The sequence below is a fragment of the Sciurus vulgaris genome (assembly GCF_902686455.1).
Source record: "Sciurus vulgaris genome assembly, chromosome: 13".
NCBI lineage: Eukaryota > Metazoa > Chordata > Mammalia > Rodentia > Sciuridae > Sciurus > Sciurus vulgaris.
In genome coordinates, this window is record NC_136474.1 from 73,428,163 (window position 1) to 73,443,296 (window position 15,134).

Consider the following 15,134-nt stretch of genomic DNA (forward strand, 5'->3'; position numbering starts at 1 on the left):
ATGCAGGTAGAGGCCTCGGTGCTGGCAGCCCAGGTGGAGGAGGCTGCTGTCCCAGGGGAGCTCTTAGGCCTCAGCACTTGTGCTGTGTGGCAGGTTGTCGAGGAGGAGAGGGAGGTATGTTTGAGGCCAGGGCCTTTGGGGACCATATTCTTCCCCTGTTCCCCACCACATGGACTGAAAGTCCTGTGTCAGGCCTGTGTCATGGCTGTTCCCTGGAACCACCCAGCCCTTGGACTAAGAGGAAAATCCTGTGGCACCGGGGATTGAACTCCGAGGCACTCAACCACTTAGCCACATCCCCAGCCTGTTTTTCTATTTTATTCTCACTGAGTTGCTTAGCACCCTGCCATTGCTGAGGCTGGCTTTGAACTCAAGATCCTCCTGCCTCAGCCTCTAGAGCTGCTGGGATTACAGGTATGTGCCACCTTGCCTGGCAATCCTGTGGTCTTAACAGAGATCAAGATGCTTCACATGACACTTAAATTCTTTTTTATTTTTTTGCTATTGTTTGTTCAAAGGAAAAAGGAAACAAATTAGAAATGCTCTGGAAACAAATTAAAGCTGTAAATCATTTCCCACATAGGAAATAGGCGTAATTGCTACTTAAAGTTACAATCAAATCATTTCCACCTTCAGATCACCTGTCCCCCAGAGCTGAATGGAGAAGGTGTGACCCACAGCACTAGCCAGAGATCCCGCATGAACCACAGGATGGAGTCTGTGGCCGTTCCTGGGACAGAGGGGCCTGAGAGCACAAGCACTGACGGGCAGGTGGCCCAGTCATGTGAAGCGCCGAGTCTCCGGAAGGACCTCTGGGAGGGCGCGGGACGGTCACTGGATGCATTTGCTTCCTGTACCCACCTGTCTAGGCACAGTCAACCCCTGCCCTTAGTCTTCTGGCCTCAGGGGCTTCTGCTTCATCCTGTCCAGATGAGGGTAAGGAAACGCTGACCTAGGCCAGCGGCCTATGAGCTTCTCACCGGTGGAAACCACACAGCTGCGCACCGAAGTGCTGGCATGGTTTTCAACCTTTACAGCAGGTGTAGTGTCTGAGGATGTGACAGGCCAAAATGACCAGACTCCCAGTCCTGGTGTGGGGGGACAGGCAGAGGGCTGGTCCTGAAGAATTGAAGGGGTGACTGCTGGTTGAAGCAGCCGCCCAGCCTCTTTGGGATTATGTGCTTCCTCTGCAGGAAACCTGGGGACACTTTTTTGCATCCTTGAGGAGGAGGAGAAACTGGGTTCCTCGTCTACACTGGGCAGGGACCAGCCAGGGACACAGATGAGACTTGAAAGGACAGTCCTATGGTCCTCACACCACTATTCTGCTCCACACAGCCTGCAGCGTGTTCCTCAGAGAAGCCCCTTCCTCCAGCTCAGGGCCCAAACGCACAGTTTTCATAGCCCCAAAGCATTTTTCAAGTATCAGAAACAAAGAGAAAATCATGTTTTTCATTCCACTTGGTATACAGCATTGATAAATGAGTCTTCTTTCGCCTTGACTAGCCTGGTTGAAGGAAAACAACTGCTTTCGAAATTAAGCTTTTCTTTCCCAGTGCTGAGTACAGCGCTTAACTTGAGCTACACTCGAGTTGAATTCCAGCTGTAGTTCGGAGGCTAACTCTCCCCAAAGGAACCTTTTTCCTTCTTTGAAGGAAAGACAAAGAGCCTTGAAAGGTCAGTACTGTATTGCCCCGGCACAGTGTTTAAGAAACCGTGGACCGCTGAGACACGCGCACACACACACACACACACACACACACACACACACACGCACACGGGTATGTGTGCACACGTGGCCAAAACAAATGTGTGAAAAAAAAAAAAAGGTGCACTGCTGTCTGTTATGTGCCCAGGGCGTCAGGATCCTGGGAAGCTCTAGATTTCTGGTTTAGAAATAAAACTGCATGTTGACTAGCAGGTTTCCATGTTTATTATTGTTGTGTACCCCCAACCCCTTGCACTACAATCTAAGCTGAGTGATCTACTGCCAACTGGCACCAATTCTCCAAATCTAAGCGTGTGAGGGAAACACGTTTGTGTGATCCTCTCCCATGGAAGACACACTGGGCACTCTGTCTGCTTCTGTTCCCCAGAAATAAAGTAAGTAGCAGGGCTGTTTGCCTGGGGGGTGGTGGGAGGTGCCTCCTGCCTCAGTCAGAATCCATCGTGAACAGCTGGACGTCCTGTGGGTTCCAGTACAGGCCTACTGCTGAGTTGTAGACCAGAGACCAGACATAGGGGATGAAAAACTCTTCCGGCTGTTCCTCTTCCACATATTTGAATTTCAATTCTGGAAATTTCTGGAACAAAAACAAGATGATTTTATCACCTCCTGGTTCCATGCACAAGCAAAAGCAGCCGGAGTTTGAGTGGTGTCGTGTACGGAGAGTCCCCTCCCTTGGTCGGTCCCCGGCTTTTGGGACACTTTGGTTGTCCAGGGGCTCCCCAGGAAATGTGAATCACCTGTGCCATAGTGAACTCACACGAGTTCTGGTCAGTTAATGCCAGTGTGGCCACCAGTTTGCTGAGGAGGGACCCAAACGGAGCATATGACTCGGATGAGACCCATCTCAGCTGAGCAACAGCTCCTGTTGGGGTCAGAAAGGGGTTCAGCAGGCGTCCTCTGGTGTACAAGGCTGAGGGGGGGTCCTTCCTGAGACCTTATCTTTAGGGTCGAGTCATTCTGGAGATGAGGACCCTCCCCTCACAAGACCTGAAACTTGAACTAGAGGCCGGTGCTGGCTACAGGATGGAGTGGGCAGCTTTCTCCATAGCCTTGGCTTTGCAAAAGGGAGCCCAAGCTCACCCCTCCCCTGGGCTGGCTCTGCACAGCACTGCAGGTGCTCTGGGCCTGGCCTCCTCAGTCTTGTACCACAGGGAGCTGATTTCGTTTATGAATTTGTTTACTTGTGTACCATGTGTCCCTATTAGAATACAGGCTCTAGGAAGATGGCAGTCATGTGAGCATCTGCCATATTAATGACACGAAATGTTCGTTGAACTGAATGAATGACCTCACATTTGCACAACAATCTGGTGATAGGTATGATTAACCCTACTGAGGAGATAAGAAATGTGAGGCTCAACCAGGGTAAGCAACATGCCAGAGGCCACAGCCAGACATGGTGGAGGCAGACGTGAAGGAAAGTACACATTCCCTCTGCAGCCTCCTAGTCACTAGGGGCCTAGTGCACTCTTTTTTATTTTTTAATTTTTAAATTTTATTTGTTCTAATTAGATATTGACAGTAGAATGCACTCTATACTTTTTGATAGAAAATACATATAGTGTAATCTCTCATTTTTCTGATTACACATATTGCAGGATCACATTTGTCATGCAGTCTTACATGTACATGAGGTAATAATGTCTGTTTCACTCTACTGTCATTCCCTCCCCTATTCCCCCTTCCCTCCCTTCACTCACCTGTACCTAGTAACCACAAAGTAACTTTATTCTTCCCTATCCACCCTACCTTATTGTGAATTAGCTTCTGCATTTAACAGAAAACATCCAGCCTTTGGATTCTGGGTTTGGCTTATTTCACTTAGCATGGTATTCTCTAATTCCACCCATTTACCAGCAAATGCCAGAATTTCATTCTTCTTTAAAGCTGAGTAATATTACATCATATATATATATATGATATATATATGTATATATCACATTCTTTATCCATTCATCTGTTGAAGGGCATCTAGATTAGTTCCATAGTTTAGCTATTGTGAACTGAGCTGCTATAAACATTGATGTGGCTGTGTCACTGTGGTATGTTGATTTTTAAGTCCTTGGGGTATAAACCAAGGAGTGGGATAACTGGGTCAAATGGTGGTTCCATTCCAAGTTTTCTGAGGAATTTCCATACTGCTTTCTATAATGGTTGCACCAATTCATTCCTACCAGTAATGTATGAGTGTGCCTTTCCCCCCACATCCTCACCAACATTTATTGTCGCTCATATTCTTGATAATTGCCATTCTGATTAGAGTGAGAGAAAATCTTAGAACAGTTTTGGTTTGCATTTCTCTAATTGCTAGGATGTTGAACACTTTTTCATAGATTTGTTGATCAATTGTATATATTCTTCTGTGAAGTGTCTGTTCAGTTCCTTAGCCCATTTATTGATTGGGTTATAAAATAAAATACTTTTGGGAGTCAATCTGATAAAAGAGGTGAAAGACCTCTACAATGAAAACCACAGAACACTAAAAAAAAAAAAAAAAAAAAAAATAAATAAATTGAAGAAGACCTCAGAAGATTGAAAGACTTGCCATGTTCCTGGATAGGCAGAATTAATACTGTCAAAATGGCCATACTACCAAAAGTGTCATACAAATTTTAATGCAATTCCTACTAAAATCCCAATGACAGTCTTCATAGAACTAGAAAAAGCAGACATGAAATTCATTTGGAAAAATAGGAGACCCAGAAGAGCCAAAATAATCCTTAGCAGGAAAAGTGAAGCAGGAGGCATCACAATACCAGACCCCAAACTACACTACAGAGTTATAGTAATAAAAACAGCATGGTATTGGCACCAAAACAGACACATAGACCAATGGAACAGAACAGAAGACACACAGACAAAACCACATAAATACAGATATCTCATACTAGACAAAGGTGCCAAAAATATTCACTGGAGAAAAGATAGCTTATCCAACAAATGGTGCTAGGAAAACTGGAAAGCCACATGTAACAAAATGAAATTAAACCCTTATCTCTCACTCTGCATGAAACTCAACTCACTGAGGATCAAAGACTTAGGCACTAGAACAGAGACCCTGCACCTAATAGAAGAAAAAGTAGGCCCAAATCTTCACTATGTCAGCCTAGGATCTGACTTCCTTAACAAGACTCCTAAAGAACAAGAAGTTAAATCAAGAATCAATGAATGGATGGACTCAAACTAAAAAGCTGCTTTTTTAGCAAAAGAAACAATCAATGTGAAGAGCGAGCCTACAGACTGGGAGAAAATCTTTACCACATGCACCTCAGATATAGCATTAATCTCTAGGATATATAAAAAAACTCAAAAACAACCCAAAAAACCAAATAACCCAATCAATAAATGGGCTGAGGAACTGCCCAGTGCATACTTGTTTAGAACATGTACAGGTTTCCAAGTTTCCCAACAAATGACAAAGAGCATCAATGTTAAGTCACTTAACCTTTATGCTGAGTATGGACATTGTGAACCGAAGGGACTGCTCTGCTGGAGCCCCAGGCTCAGGAGGCCTGGGCTCTGTCCTGACAGCTACTGCTATGCCAGGCAGTTTGGGGCAAGTCACAGCTTTTTGCTAGAATGTGATTTTCTTACCTTGTGAAAGTGAAGGACCTCTGAGCTTCTTCTAGTTCTAACTGGTTGTGGCTTTATGAGGTGACCCCAGTAAGGTCTACACATTTGTATCCCCTGTCTGTCTCTGGGCTCTGCTGGGCTGGTCCAGAGAAAAGCCTGAACGGACAGGGTCTGGGCTCAGTTGAGGTCAAGTAGCCCTGAGGCCCAGTGGTGCTGATTCTGCTCAGCCAGCCTCCACAGCAGGGACTGTGTTCCTGCGCTGTCCTGGGTATAGACAATAGATGGTTTGAAAGGCCAAGTCTCTCAACTGCTTATAACAGCACGAAGTTGCTGTTGAGGAGCTCTCTGGTCTGAAAGCTTACAGGTAAGCGGGATGGGTTCCAAGGTTCAGCCCCCAGAGATGGGGCCTTTGGAGCATCTGGCATATTATTGACATATGTCAATATTGTGCTGGCTAGTTAAGGTCTGATGCTTTCCACTGATATGTTCTCAAATTACTATTTCCCACATGTGTGCCACTGGGGAAAATCGGGGAACCAAAGGAGCAGGCAGACAGAGCAATACGAGTATATCACTACTGGCAGAAAACCGCCTGAACGCCTAGACAGCTCATGCGCACGTCCCTGAGTCCACAGCACCAGCTCTCTATGTCCCAGAGTAAACGCTGAGCTCTGACCTAGTATTTCTTGGGTTGTTTGCTTGAAACTTTACCTGCACTTGAACAGTTCAGCAAAGGGAATCATCATGCACAAAAAAAAAAAAACCAAAAAACAAAAAATCAAGGGCCTGTTCTCCAAACTGGCTGTATTAGGTTAACAGTTGAAAGCACAAGGTAAGGAGCTTCCTCTACTGAAATGAATTGTTTATAAGACCAGTGTCCTGGAAGCACTCTGCAAGGGTGAAAAGTCAGCATAAATCACAAGAGTTTTCACAATGCCATTCACCAACCTGATGAGTGAGATGAGGCTGCTGAGGGGCTCAGCCCAAGTCACATTTAACTGAACCCCTTCCCAAATCAATCTGTCAGTCTCTCCAGCTGCAGGGAGACTGAAACAGACATCCTTCAACCATGAGCTCCTCTGAGATGTCTCAGAAGTCTGAAGAGCCAAGGAAAAGAAAGACAAAAGATTTTATTTAGCACTAAGGACACTGGGGACACATTTGTTGGGACCCAGTCCAAGAAATGTCATGCCTGAAAGTCAAATCAACAACCCAGAAAAAGTCACCCTTTCCTTTATGTTCCTTTGCAAGCCTGTGGAGAACAATAATGCCATCCTGTGGGGCTGAGGGAAGTCCAGCTTCCTCACTCCGGAGTGCCTTTGTCCCTGACACCACCAGCAAATGCCGCTTAACAGTGCGTGAGGGCCACGTGGGGATTCTGAGGCCCTCCCTGCTCTGATATGCATCCCGTGCTTCTCTCCCACTTTCTCCTCCTTGGCTTCTCAGGACCCCTATGGCTCCAGGGCTGTAGGGTGCCATGTCCTGAGGACCATCGGGGCTCTGGAAGGCAGGGTAGGTGCTAGGAAAGGAGGGGCCTTGGTTTGCTAGTTAGGAACTGGCCAGCAAAGGGCAGGGTGCTGGTAACCTCAGTCCAGGATAACCTGGGAAAGTCCTTGGCATCCACTCCTTTCTGAGGTCCTTGTCCCCTGACTCAGCCCAACAAGGAGAGAAAACGCGTCTCTGAAGCTCGGAGTTTGGTGTTGATCCAAAGCTACTTACAACAATCCTGTTGTTTTGATTTTTGGAGCCAGAGGTAATGCTAGACTCTCAGTGTGGCCGGAACATTTTTATCAGTTCCAGCAACTCAACCTACCACAGTGGGACATCCGGACGCCCAGCTCAGACAAAGCAGAGGTCTGATTCAGTGGCGGAGACCTGGATATAACAAACAGACCAAGAGCCGTACAGCCTGACTCTGCTGTCAGTTATGTGCCCTGATGAAAACCCACAGGAAGTTCAGTGCTCAGAGGTAGAGCACAACTGTCATAATTTTATTACCACAAAAGTTCAATGGAGATTTCCAGCTTCCACGTAAAGGTTATACAGATAGCATCAGAAACTCTAGCGGGCACCTGGCATGGCTCCAGGGAAGTTTAATACAATTTAAAATCAAATGGCTACACAGCACATTAAAAACTTAAGCCTGTATTAAACCTCTGAACAGGCGAATAGAAGGGTGACCGCTGGCAGCGAGGCTGCTGGGGAGCTGCCGGCAGCGGGTGTGCCCCACTGGATAGGCCGAGCCACCTCAACAGCATGTGCAGGGTCTGTGGTGGGCAGTCCTGTCAATCCTCTCCACAGACTACTGCATGTGACTTTGGTCCATCCTTCACTAAAGGTTGGTCAGCATCATGACACGGAGGTGCTGTGTTGGGGCTGCAGAGAAAGGAGAAGAATGATGCTCTACTTCAATGGTGCGGGATTTAGGAAGAGGAAAAGGATCAAGCGGGGAGGGTGCTTCAAGATGGGGAAAAGGGGCGCCCCAGGGGCCCGCTCCCAGGTAGCTCTGGCTAACCCTGGGGCCAGCAGGGTTTAGGTAGGTTTGGATAGCAAAAGAGTGAACTGACGAATCGGGAAACATCTATGGTATAAACTCAGTTGAATTACTGGCTGAGCAAGACTATAGGGAAGGCTCTGCCATGTGTAAGGGACAAGTTACAATGTATCAAACACTATAAGCACTGGCAAAAAGAAAAGTGGGCGGGTCTATGAGTAATAGCATTGAATATGGAGTATTCTACTTTATGTGAATTTGTTTATTTTATTTCATTTTTTTGCAGTGCTGGGGATTGAACCCAGGGCCTTATGCTTGTGAGGCAAGAACTCTACCACCTGAGCTATATATCCCCAGCCCTGTTTATTTATTTTTTTTATGGGGTCTTGCTTTGCCCATGCTGATCTTGAACAGTCCTGCCTCACTTCCTGAGCAGCTAGGAGTACAGGTGCATACCACCATGCCTGGCTATGAATTCTTTAAAGAGGATCCAGAACTAAATTCAAAATATAGAAAATCATGAAGGGCCACTTTCTGGAAGTTACAAATTAAGAAAGACAAAGATAAAAGTAAGTAAGCTCATAATGTGGGCACTCAGAAGACAGGACACTTTGCATTTCAGGAATGTAGTCACTGGCCATGCACAGGGCCCGTGGGGGCTCTTTGGAAGTGCCTTCAGGAGGGATGATCATGAAGCTGGAAGACACCACTCTGAAAGCCCAGGCCACCTGGAGCTCAGGAAGCGACTTCTCCACTTCTGAGTGTCTACAAGTGACACTAATGACTTCTGTACTGGGGACAAAAAGACTCCCCCCCAAAGTGGGAAAGATACAGAATAAGGTTGAAGTCCTCCCAGGTGACAAACTCTCCATGCTTGCCATCATTTCACCAACCAGAATTTGAAGCCCATGAGAGCCTGACGCCTGGCATATGCCCCTGTGGGCCTTCCTTGCCAGGTGTGGAGCCCGGGGAAGGAGAGCTTCTCTGTCTCTAGTTTCATCATCTTTCTCTTCACCTGAAGAGCAGCCTGGAGCAGAAGGAAGGACAGGTCTGGGAGGGGACCTAATGGTGCAGGGACCCTTGTGCGTATGATGGCTCTCCATGGACTAGCTGGTAGCATGGTGCAGGGGGCAGCTGGAGGTTGGAAAATCGGGTGCAGGGAGGTAGCCTCAAGGATTGGGGTGAAAAGTGTGCTCATTTGCTGAGTGGAGTAGAGAGCAGGTTGAGGATATTTATAATTAAAAAGTCACTAGCTTCCACGTGTAAATCCTTGTCAAGACAACTATCCCTGGGCCAACTCCAACTCAGGAGACTGGAGGACAGATGTTTTGATCCCGAGGTAGGAGGGGTACAAAAATGCAGAGGTTACTGTAGAACTTATTGTGCAGAAAGTTGGCCCAGAGGAGAGCTAGGAATGTCTGAAACTATTTGTCCTTCTGTGTAGGTTCACTGTCACAAGGACCCAGATGCCATCCAAGAGCAAGCTCTCAGGAAACCAATGTGTTTCTATGATATGAAATTCTAACTAGAATATAAGCTCCATGAGGGCAGGGATCCCCTGCCCCCGACAACCAGGGCTCCCCTAGTGCTTAGAATATCGCCAAAGGCTTAACAGATACTTGCTGAGCAAATGAATTAGCAAACAACAAACAAATAAATGGGTAAAAATTATCTGTGGACAAATTTAGAATTACATATAAAATAAAATGTTGGGAAAATTTGGTCCCGTATACTAAGTGAAATTAATGGAATAACTGCCCAAAGTTATTTTGGATCAATATTTATTAACTATACATTATAGTCATTTAGGCAATATTTAGTGCATGGTCCTTTAAGAAATAAGTGAGCTGTACTATTTAGAATTTGGGGGGACAATAGTCTAACAGATTAATTTATTTCTCAAATTGACTGATATATTACCACTGTGAAAGTCTCACCTAGGAAAATTCAGCTCACGGATAATGGATTATGTTGACAGAGGGTCACCTGTCATATTTCTCACACATACACACACACAAATTATGAAAAGGAAAGGAACTCCTTAACAAAGTGCATGAGTTATAGGTAGTAATGGGCTAGACTGATGCATAAAACATAAGCTGAGAAGTTCCATGGTTATGCCTCCCAAACCTTTGACTCTTGTCAAGGATGTAGTAAGGTTGAAAAAAAAAAAAAAAGGCAAGCTTATGACCTCAAAATGAGAGTTAAACCCTAACTACTGAATCTGTGATAATCTTTCTTTTTGGTAAAAATTTTTCCAGACTAATCTGTGAGCCAGAGTGGTAGGAGATGAGGAGTTGGAAGAAGATTCTGAATCTTGTTTAGACAAGTTGTTGTTTGCCACATCTGAGACACTTTTGTTGGGAGTTACATGTGAAAGAACATACAGAAGATGAGGGAACAAGGGCAGATGTCTGCCAGTGACCTGCCCAGATGGTGTGTCACTATGTAAAGGGGAGTCTGGGTGATTTTATCAGGTGGGGATATAGCCTTTGCCACAGGATGTCAAAAAGATATCTGGAAAGAGAATTCCAACCAAGACAAATATGGAGATAAGAAATTAATTTCTCAGGAGCTCTCTTCTGGGGGCATCCTAGGATTTACACTGTAAACACACTTGAGTTTTCAAGTCTCCAATGGGCACCACCCACTACTAGAAGAAGCAGAAACCAGGCTTCAATATTACTACGCATCCTTGACAGAAGAGAATTTTTTTCTTTCTGCTTATGGAAAGAACAACCTACTCTTGGTGGTGTGTGGAAATCCTTGTGGTTGCTAAGCCAGTGATGCTTTCTCCCATCTATGTGGAGAAAATCAGACTTAAACCCCATAACTCTTTATTTTGTTGATTTTTTTGTATGCTGGGGATCAAACCCGGGCCTGAAGGATACTAGGCCAACACTGGCACAATTCTATGAATATTTTAGAGTGAAGAGGAGGAAGCTCAGTCTGTACTTCTCATGGCCATATTTCCCAGGGATTCATGCACGCTCCAAGACTGACTGAGCCAGTACTGTGGCTTTCCTGCCCAGTATGACAGTCCTGGCTCCACAGTTATCCCAAAATGTGTCACTGACGAATCAGAAAGTACATAATGCCATCTGTTTACTTTTTCATAGCCATGAGGACTAACAAAGAGAATCAGGAAATCTAGAAATCAGCTTCTTGGACCTTGGGCTAGGCAGGCCCCATGACACAGAAAGATGGAGAAACATATGCCTAGGATCTAGAACACAGTTAAGGTGAACACCAAGAAAACATGGGAAAAGGTGGACAAAATCAATGCAGGACAATCTAGTTGGTTCAAATTTTGCTAGGAGTTTCCTAGTTACACTAGTTTGCAAATAATTGAGCAAATAATTATTTTTATGTCACTGTTGTATCTTCAGAGATGATGATGTTAATGGGAATTAGAATCTGAATATGATGTGCTAGGAGTTCTAACACAGAGTAGTAACACTCCTGTTTGCTTTGAAGTCCTGAAGATCCTCCACGGGACCCTGCTATGGCCCATCCCCTGCACAGCTTCACGCCATGCTGCAAGCTTCTCCAAGTGCAGGGGCTGAACAGGCAGAACATTAACCACAGTGGGGCAGAGTGCTTTGGGTAAATAATCTGAATTCCCTTTATTGGACAAAGGTCTCTCTCAGAAAGAATGGAAAGGCAAAGACCATGCTGAGCTGGAGACTGGCAAGGCTGGGCAGATAAAGGTCTCTCTCCAGGGTTCCAAGAAACGTCCTGGGAGGGCTCATAGAAAATGAATGAACAGTACTCAGAGAGGCTGACTACAATGTAACAGCAGGGCCTGGTGCCAGTGGAGATGACTTTGGGCTGGTAAGGCCGCAGGAACACTGTGTGCCTGGCTTGGGCAAGTGAGTAATGGGGATGGAGGGAGAGGGTAGAAGGGGACTTGGGTATTTCTTAAGTCATGCCTGTCTCTTCAACTGTTACCCTTCCCTTCTACCTCCCTGAAATAGAGGCAGGACCATTCAGATAACTCAGATTCAAGAGCCACAAAATGTGCTCAGGGTCCTTCTTTATTCTGGCACTGCCCAGAGCAACTAAACAGTCAGCAAAAGAGAGTGCATTTTTATTATCAATATTGTGACAGAAAAGAAAAATAATACTTCAAATTCTCTCTTTCCAAAACCAGTGTAGAGACAGGATAATAAACAAGGGCAGGTGATGTGACTGCGAATCAAACATGATCCAATTTCAGCCTGCCTGCCCCCAAGGAAAATATTCACAGAAAGCTAATGAATGTGAAAGTACTGATATTTATAAACTGAAAGGTCGAATCTTTCATTTACAAGTCTGCTCTTTGCCATTCCGGAGTCTACTTTTACCCTTTCTTGGACAATAACCCATCAGTGCTGTTCATTACTCAGTGGGTGAGCAGTTTAAACAAATGGGCCACTATATCCAAGCTGGAGTCTTGAATTGGTTTCGGGGACATTAGACACTCAACTACATAGGTACCAACCTATGCAATTTGAATTTTTTCTCTAATTTTTTATGAAGAGAACATTTTCATATTTTATAGCATTATGAACAAGCAACAACATGGCAAACGGTTTAAAGGAAAATTATGTTGCTAGGTGGCAGAGGGATGATAACGGCTGGGGCTAGGACACCAGAGTAGATGAAGAGGCTGCTGCTGGAGCCCTGGCCCTTCATGACTGCCGGAGTCCTGGTCACTCAGGTCCACAGAGGAGCACACCTGGACTCTCAGAAATGGTGGCCAGAAGCGGCCAGGTGAGGAAGCTGGAGGCATGCTTGATTTGTGTGCTGCAAATATGGGGTCCAGGTGGTATAATTCCAGCTATCAACTCAGGACCCTGGAAGGGCCTTTGGAGTTACCCTGCCCTGTGCCATTCGTAGTCTGAAAGCTGAAGCTGTGCCAGATATAATGCTTTGCGTTCTGCCCTGCTTTAATTCCCCAGGTGAGACAGATTGGAGGTGGCAAGAGGCAGGAAGTTGACACTTAATGCTCTCTAAGTCAGCTGTCACAGTTACCAATTATGTGAAATTTAAATCAATGTCATAAAGAAGCATAAACTTTTATGACTGATATGTACCCCTGCCATCTAGAATAAGAATGGCAGAATGGAGGGAAATTCAGGATGCCTGGATTTTAGAGTTGGCCCTGACACTAAGCCAACTTGGACAAATAATGTCACCTCTTTGACACTGAGTTACTTCACCTGTAAACCATCATGGATGATCAGGCCTGCTCTGACTGGTGGCTGAAGACTGGTCCTGATGGTGAAGTGATTCACACGGGGCTGCAGGCCCAACACAGGCCAGGTGGGGCTCCTGGCTGGACTCGCTTAGCCCTGTGCCTGGCCTTGTCTAAATGATGCCATCAAAGAGGCCTCAGAGAACTCATATCCTGCCAGTGACACAGGTCACAGCCAGAGGAACGCTGAAAAGTAGAGAGCCTCTTCCCTTCTTTATCTTGGTCTCTAACGCTGCTTTTTCAAATCAACATCCCAGAAAGCAATAAAACTCAAAAATATACAGTCATTTCCAAGACATGACAGTGGTCTAAGAGTAAGTAAACATATTTTATAGTACAAGCTCTGATTATTCCAAATTTACATCTTCCAATAAAGAAAGATGCACTGCTTATCTCTTTCTGGCATCAAGCATGAATAGTTTGGTTGTTAAACACTGCAAGCATCAACATTAAAAATATAGGAATTTACCTTAAAATATTCACAAAACATTTTAAAGGATCTTTTGAAGTGAAATTCTAAATTTAAATAATCAACATATTATGTTTTAGGATTTGGTTACAGGAAACAATAAGATATTCTTTTATATACGGGTTTATTTAGAATAACAGAATGCAAAACTTTTCATTTTTGTAAAAAAAAGTCACTAAAAACAAGACAAAAAAACCTCCCATGCTCCTGGATAGGCAGAATCAATATTGTCAAAATGGCCAAACTACCAAAAGTGCTATACAGATTTAATGCAATCCTATTAAAATTCCAATGACATTCTTCACAAAACTGGAAAAAGCAGTTCTGAAATTCATTTGGAAAAATAAGAGACCCAGAATAGCTAAAGCCATCCTTTGCAAGAAAAGTGAAGCAGGAGCCATCACAATACTGGATCTCAAATTATAAGACAGAACTATAGTAACAAAACCAGCATGGTACTGCAACCAAAACAGGTGCCAATGAAAACCACTGGAATAGGATAGAAGACACACAGACAAACCCACATGAATACAGTTAACTACCAATACTAGACAAAGGTGCCAAAAACATACACTGGAGAAAAGAGTCTTTTTAAAAAATGGTACTGGGAAAACTGGGAATCTATTACATGGAAAAATGATATTTAACCCCTGTCTCTCAGCCTGCACAAAACTCAACTCAAAGTGGATCAAAGACCTAGGAATTAGGCCAGAAACCCTGCAATTGCTAGAAGAAAATAGACCCAATACTACAACATGTCACACAGGAACTGACTTCCTTAACTAGATTCTTAAAGCACAAACAATAAAATAAAAAATCAGTAAGTGGGATGACATCAAATCAAAGAACTTCTGCATAGCAAAGGAAACAAGAGTGTGAAGAGAGAGCCTACAGGATGGGAGATCTTTGCCACCTGCTCCTCAGGGCATAAATATCCAGAATATAAAAAGAACTAAAAAAAATTAACATCAAAAACCAAATAACGCACTTGATAATATTAACAGATGCTTCTCAAAAGAAGAAATACAAATGGTCAACAAATGAAAAAATGTTCAACATCTCTAGCAGTTAGGGAAATACAAATCAAAACTACAATGAGATTTCATCTTATTACCGTCAGAATGGCAATTATCAAGAATACAAATAATAAACATGGGAGAGGCTGAGGCAGGAGGATTGCAAGTTCAAATCCAACCACAGCAATTTAGCAAGGCCCTAAGCAACTTAGTGAGACCCTGTTTCAAAACAAAAATAAGGAGAGATCCAAGATGGTGAACTAGAGGGAGGCTGCGTTCCTTGTCCCTCCATAATTCGCGTTTCAAGCAGAGGCTGTTTCTTGGTGAGGCAGTTTTTGCTGCTTGTCGATTCCCTGCTGTATACCCCATTTGTCTATTGTGGTCACCTGTAGTCTGCCAGCATATCGACTACTTTTGGAGTGCAGATTGCTCACTATCTGGCACCTACCATCTGCCATTTGCCTGCCTCGTGCCTGTCCATCACCTGCCTTACACCCCATCACTCACCGCCTGAGGTTCACCTCCCGACTGTCCAACAGCAGCCAGCAGACTGACCACAGATTGCCAGAGGAGTGCCAGCTGCCTGCTGTTGCCTGGAAGTCCAATGTCACAGT

The 15,134-nt window shown here is 44.7% G+C and overlaps 1 protein-coding gene across 3 annotated transcripts in view; it reads right to left on the reverse strand.

Annotated features, from left to right (window-relative positions):
* Positions 1-251: 251 nt before the first annotated feature.
* The window catches only part of DYM (dymeclin), a 397,677-nt gene continuing 382,794 nt past the window's right edge, over positions 252-15,134 (reverse strand). For all 3 annotated transcript variants that reach the window (XM_079108988.1, XM_079108986.1, XM_079108987.1), the window contains one exon: positions 252-2,303. In XM_079108988.1, coding sequence (XP_078965114.1) covers positions 2,154-2,303 — 150 coding nt within the window. In that variant the 3' untranslated portion in view covers positions 252-2,153. The remainder of the gene's footprint in view (positions 2,304-15,134) is intronic.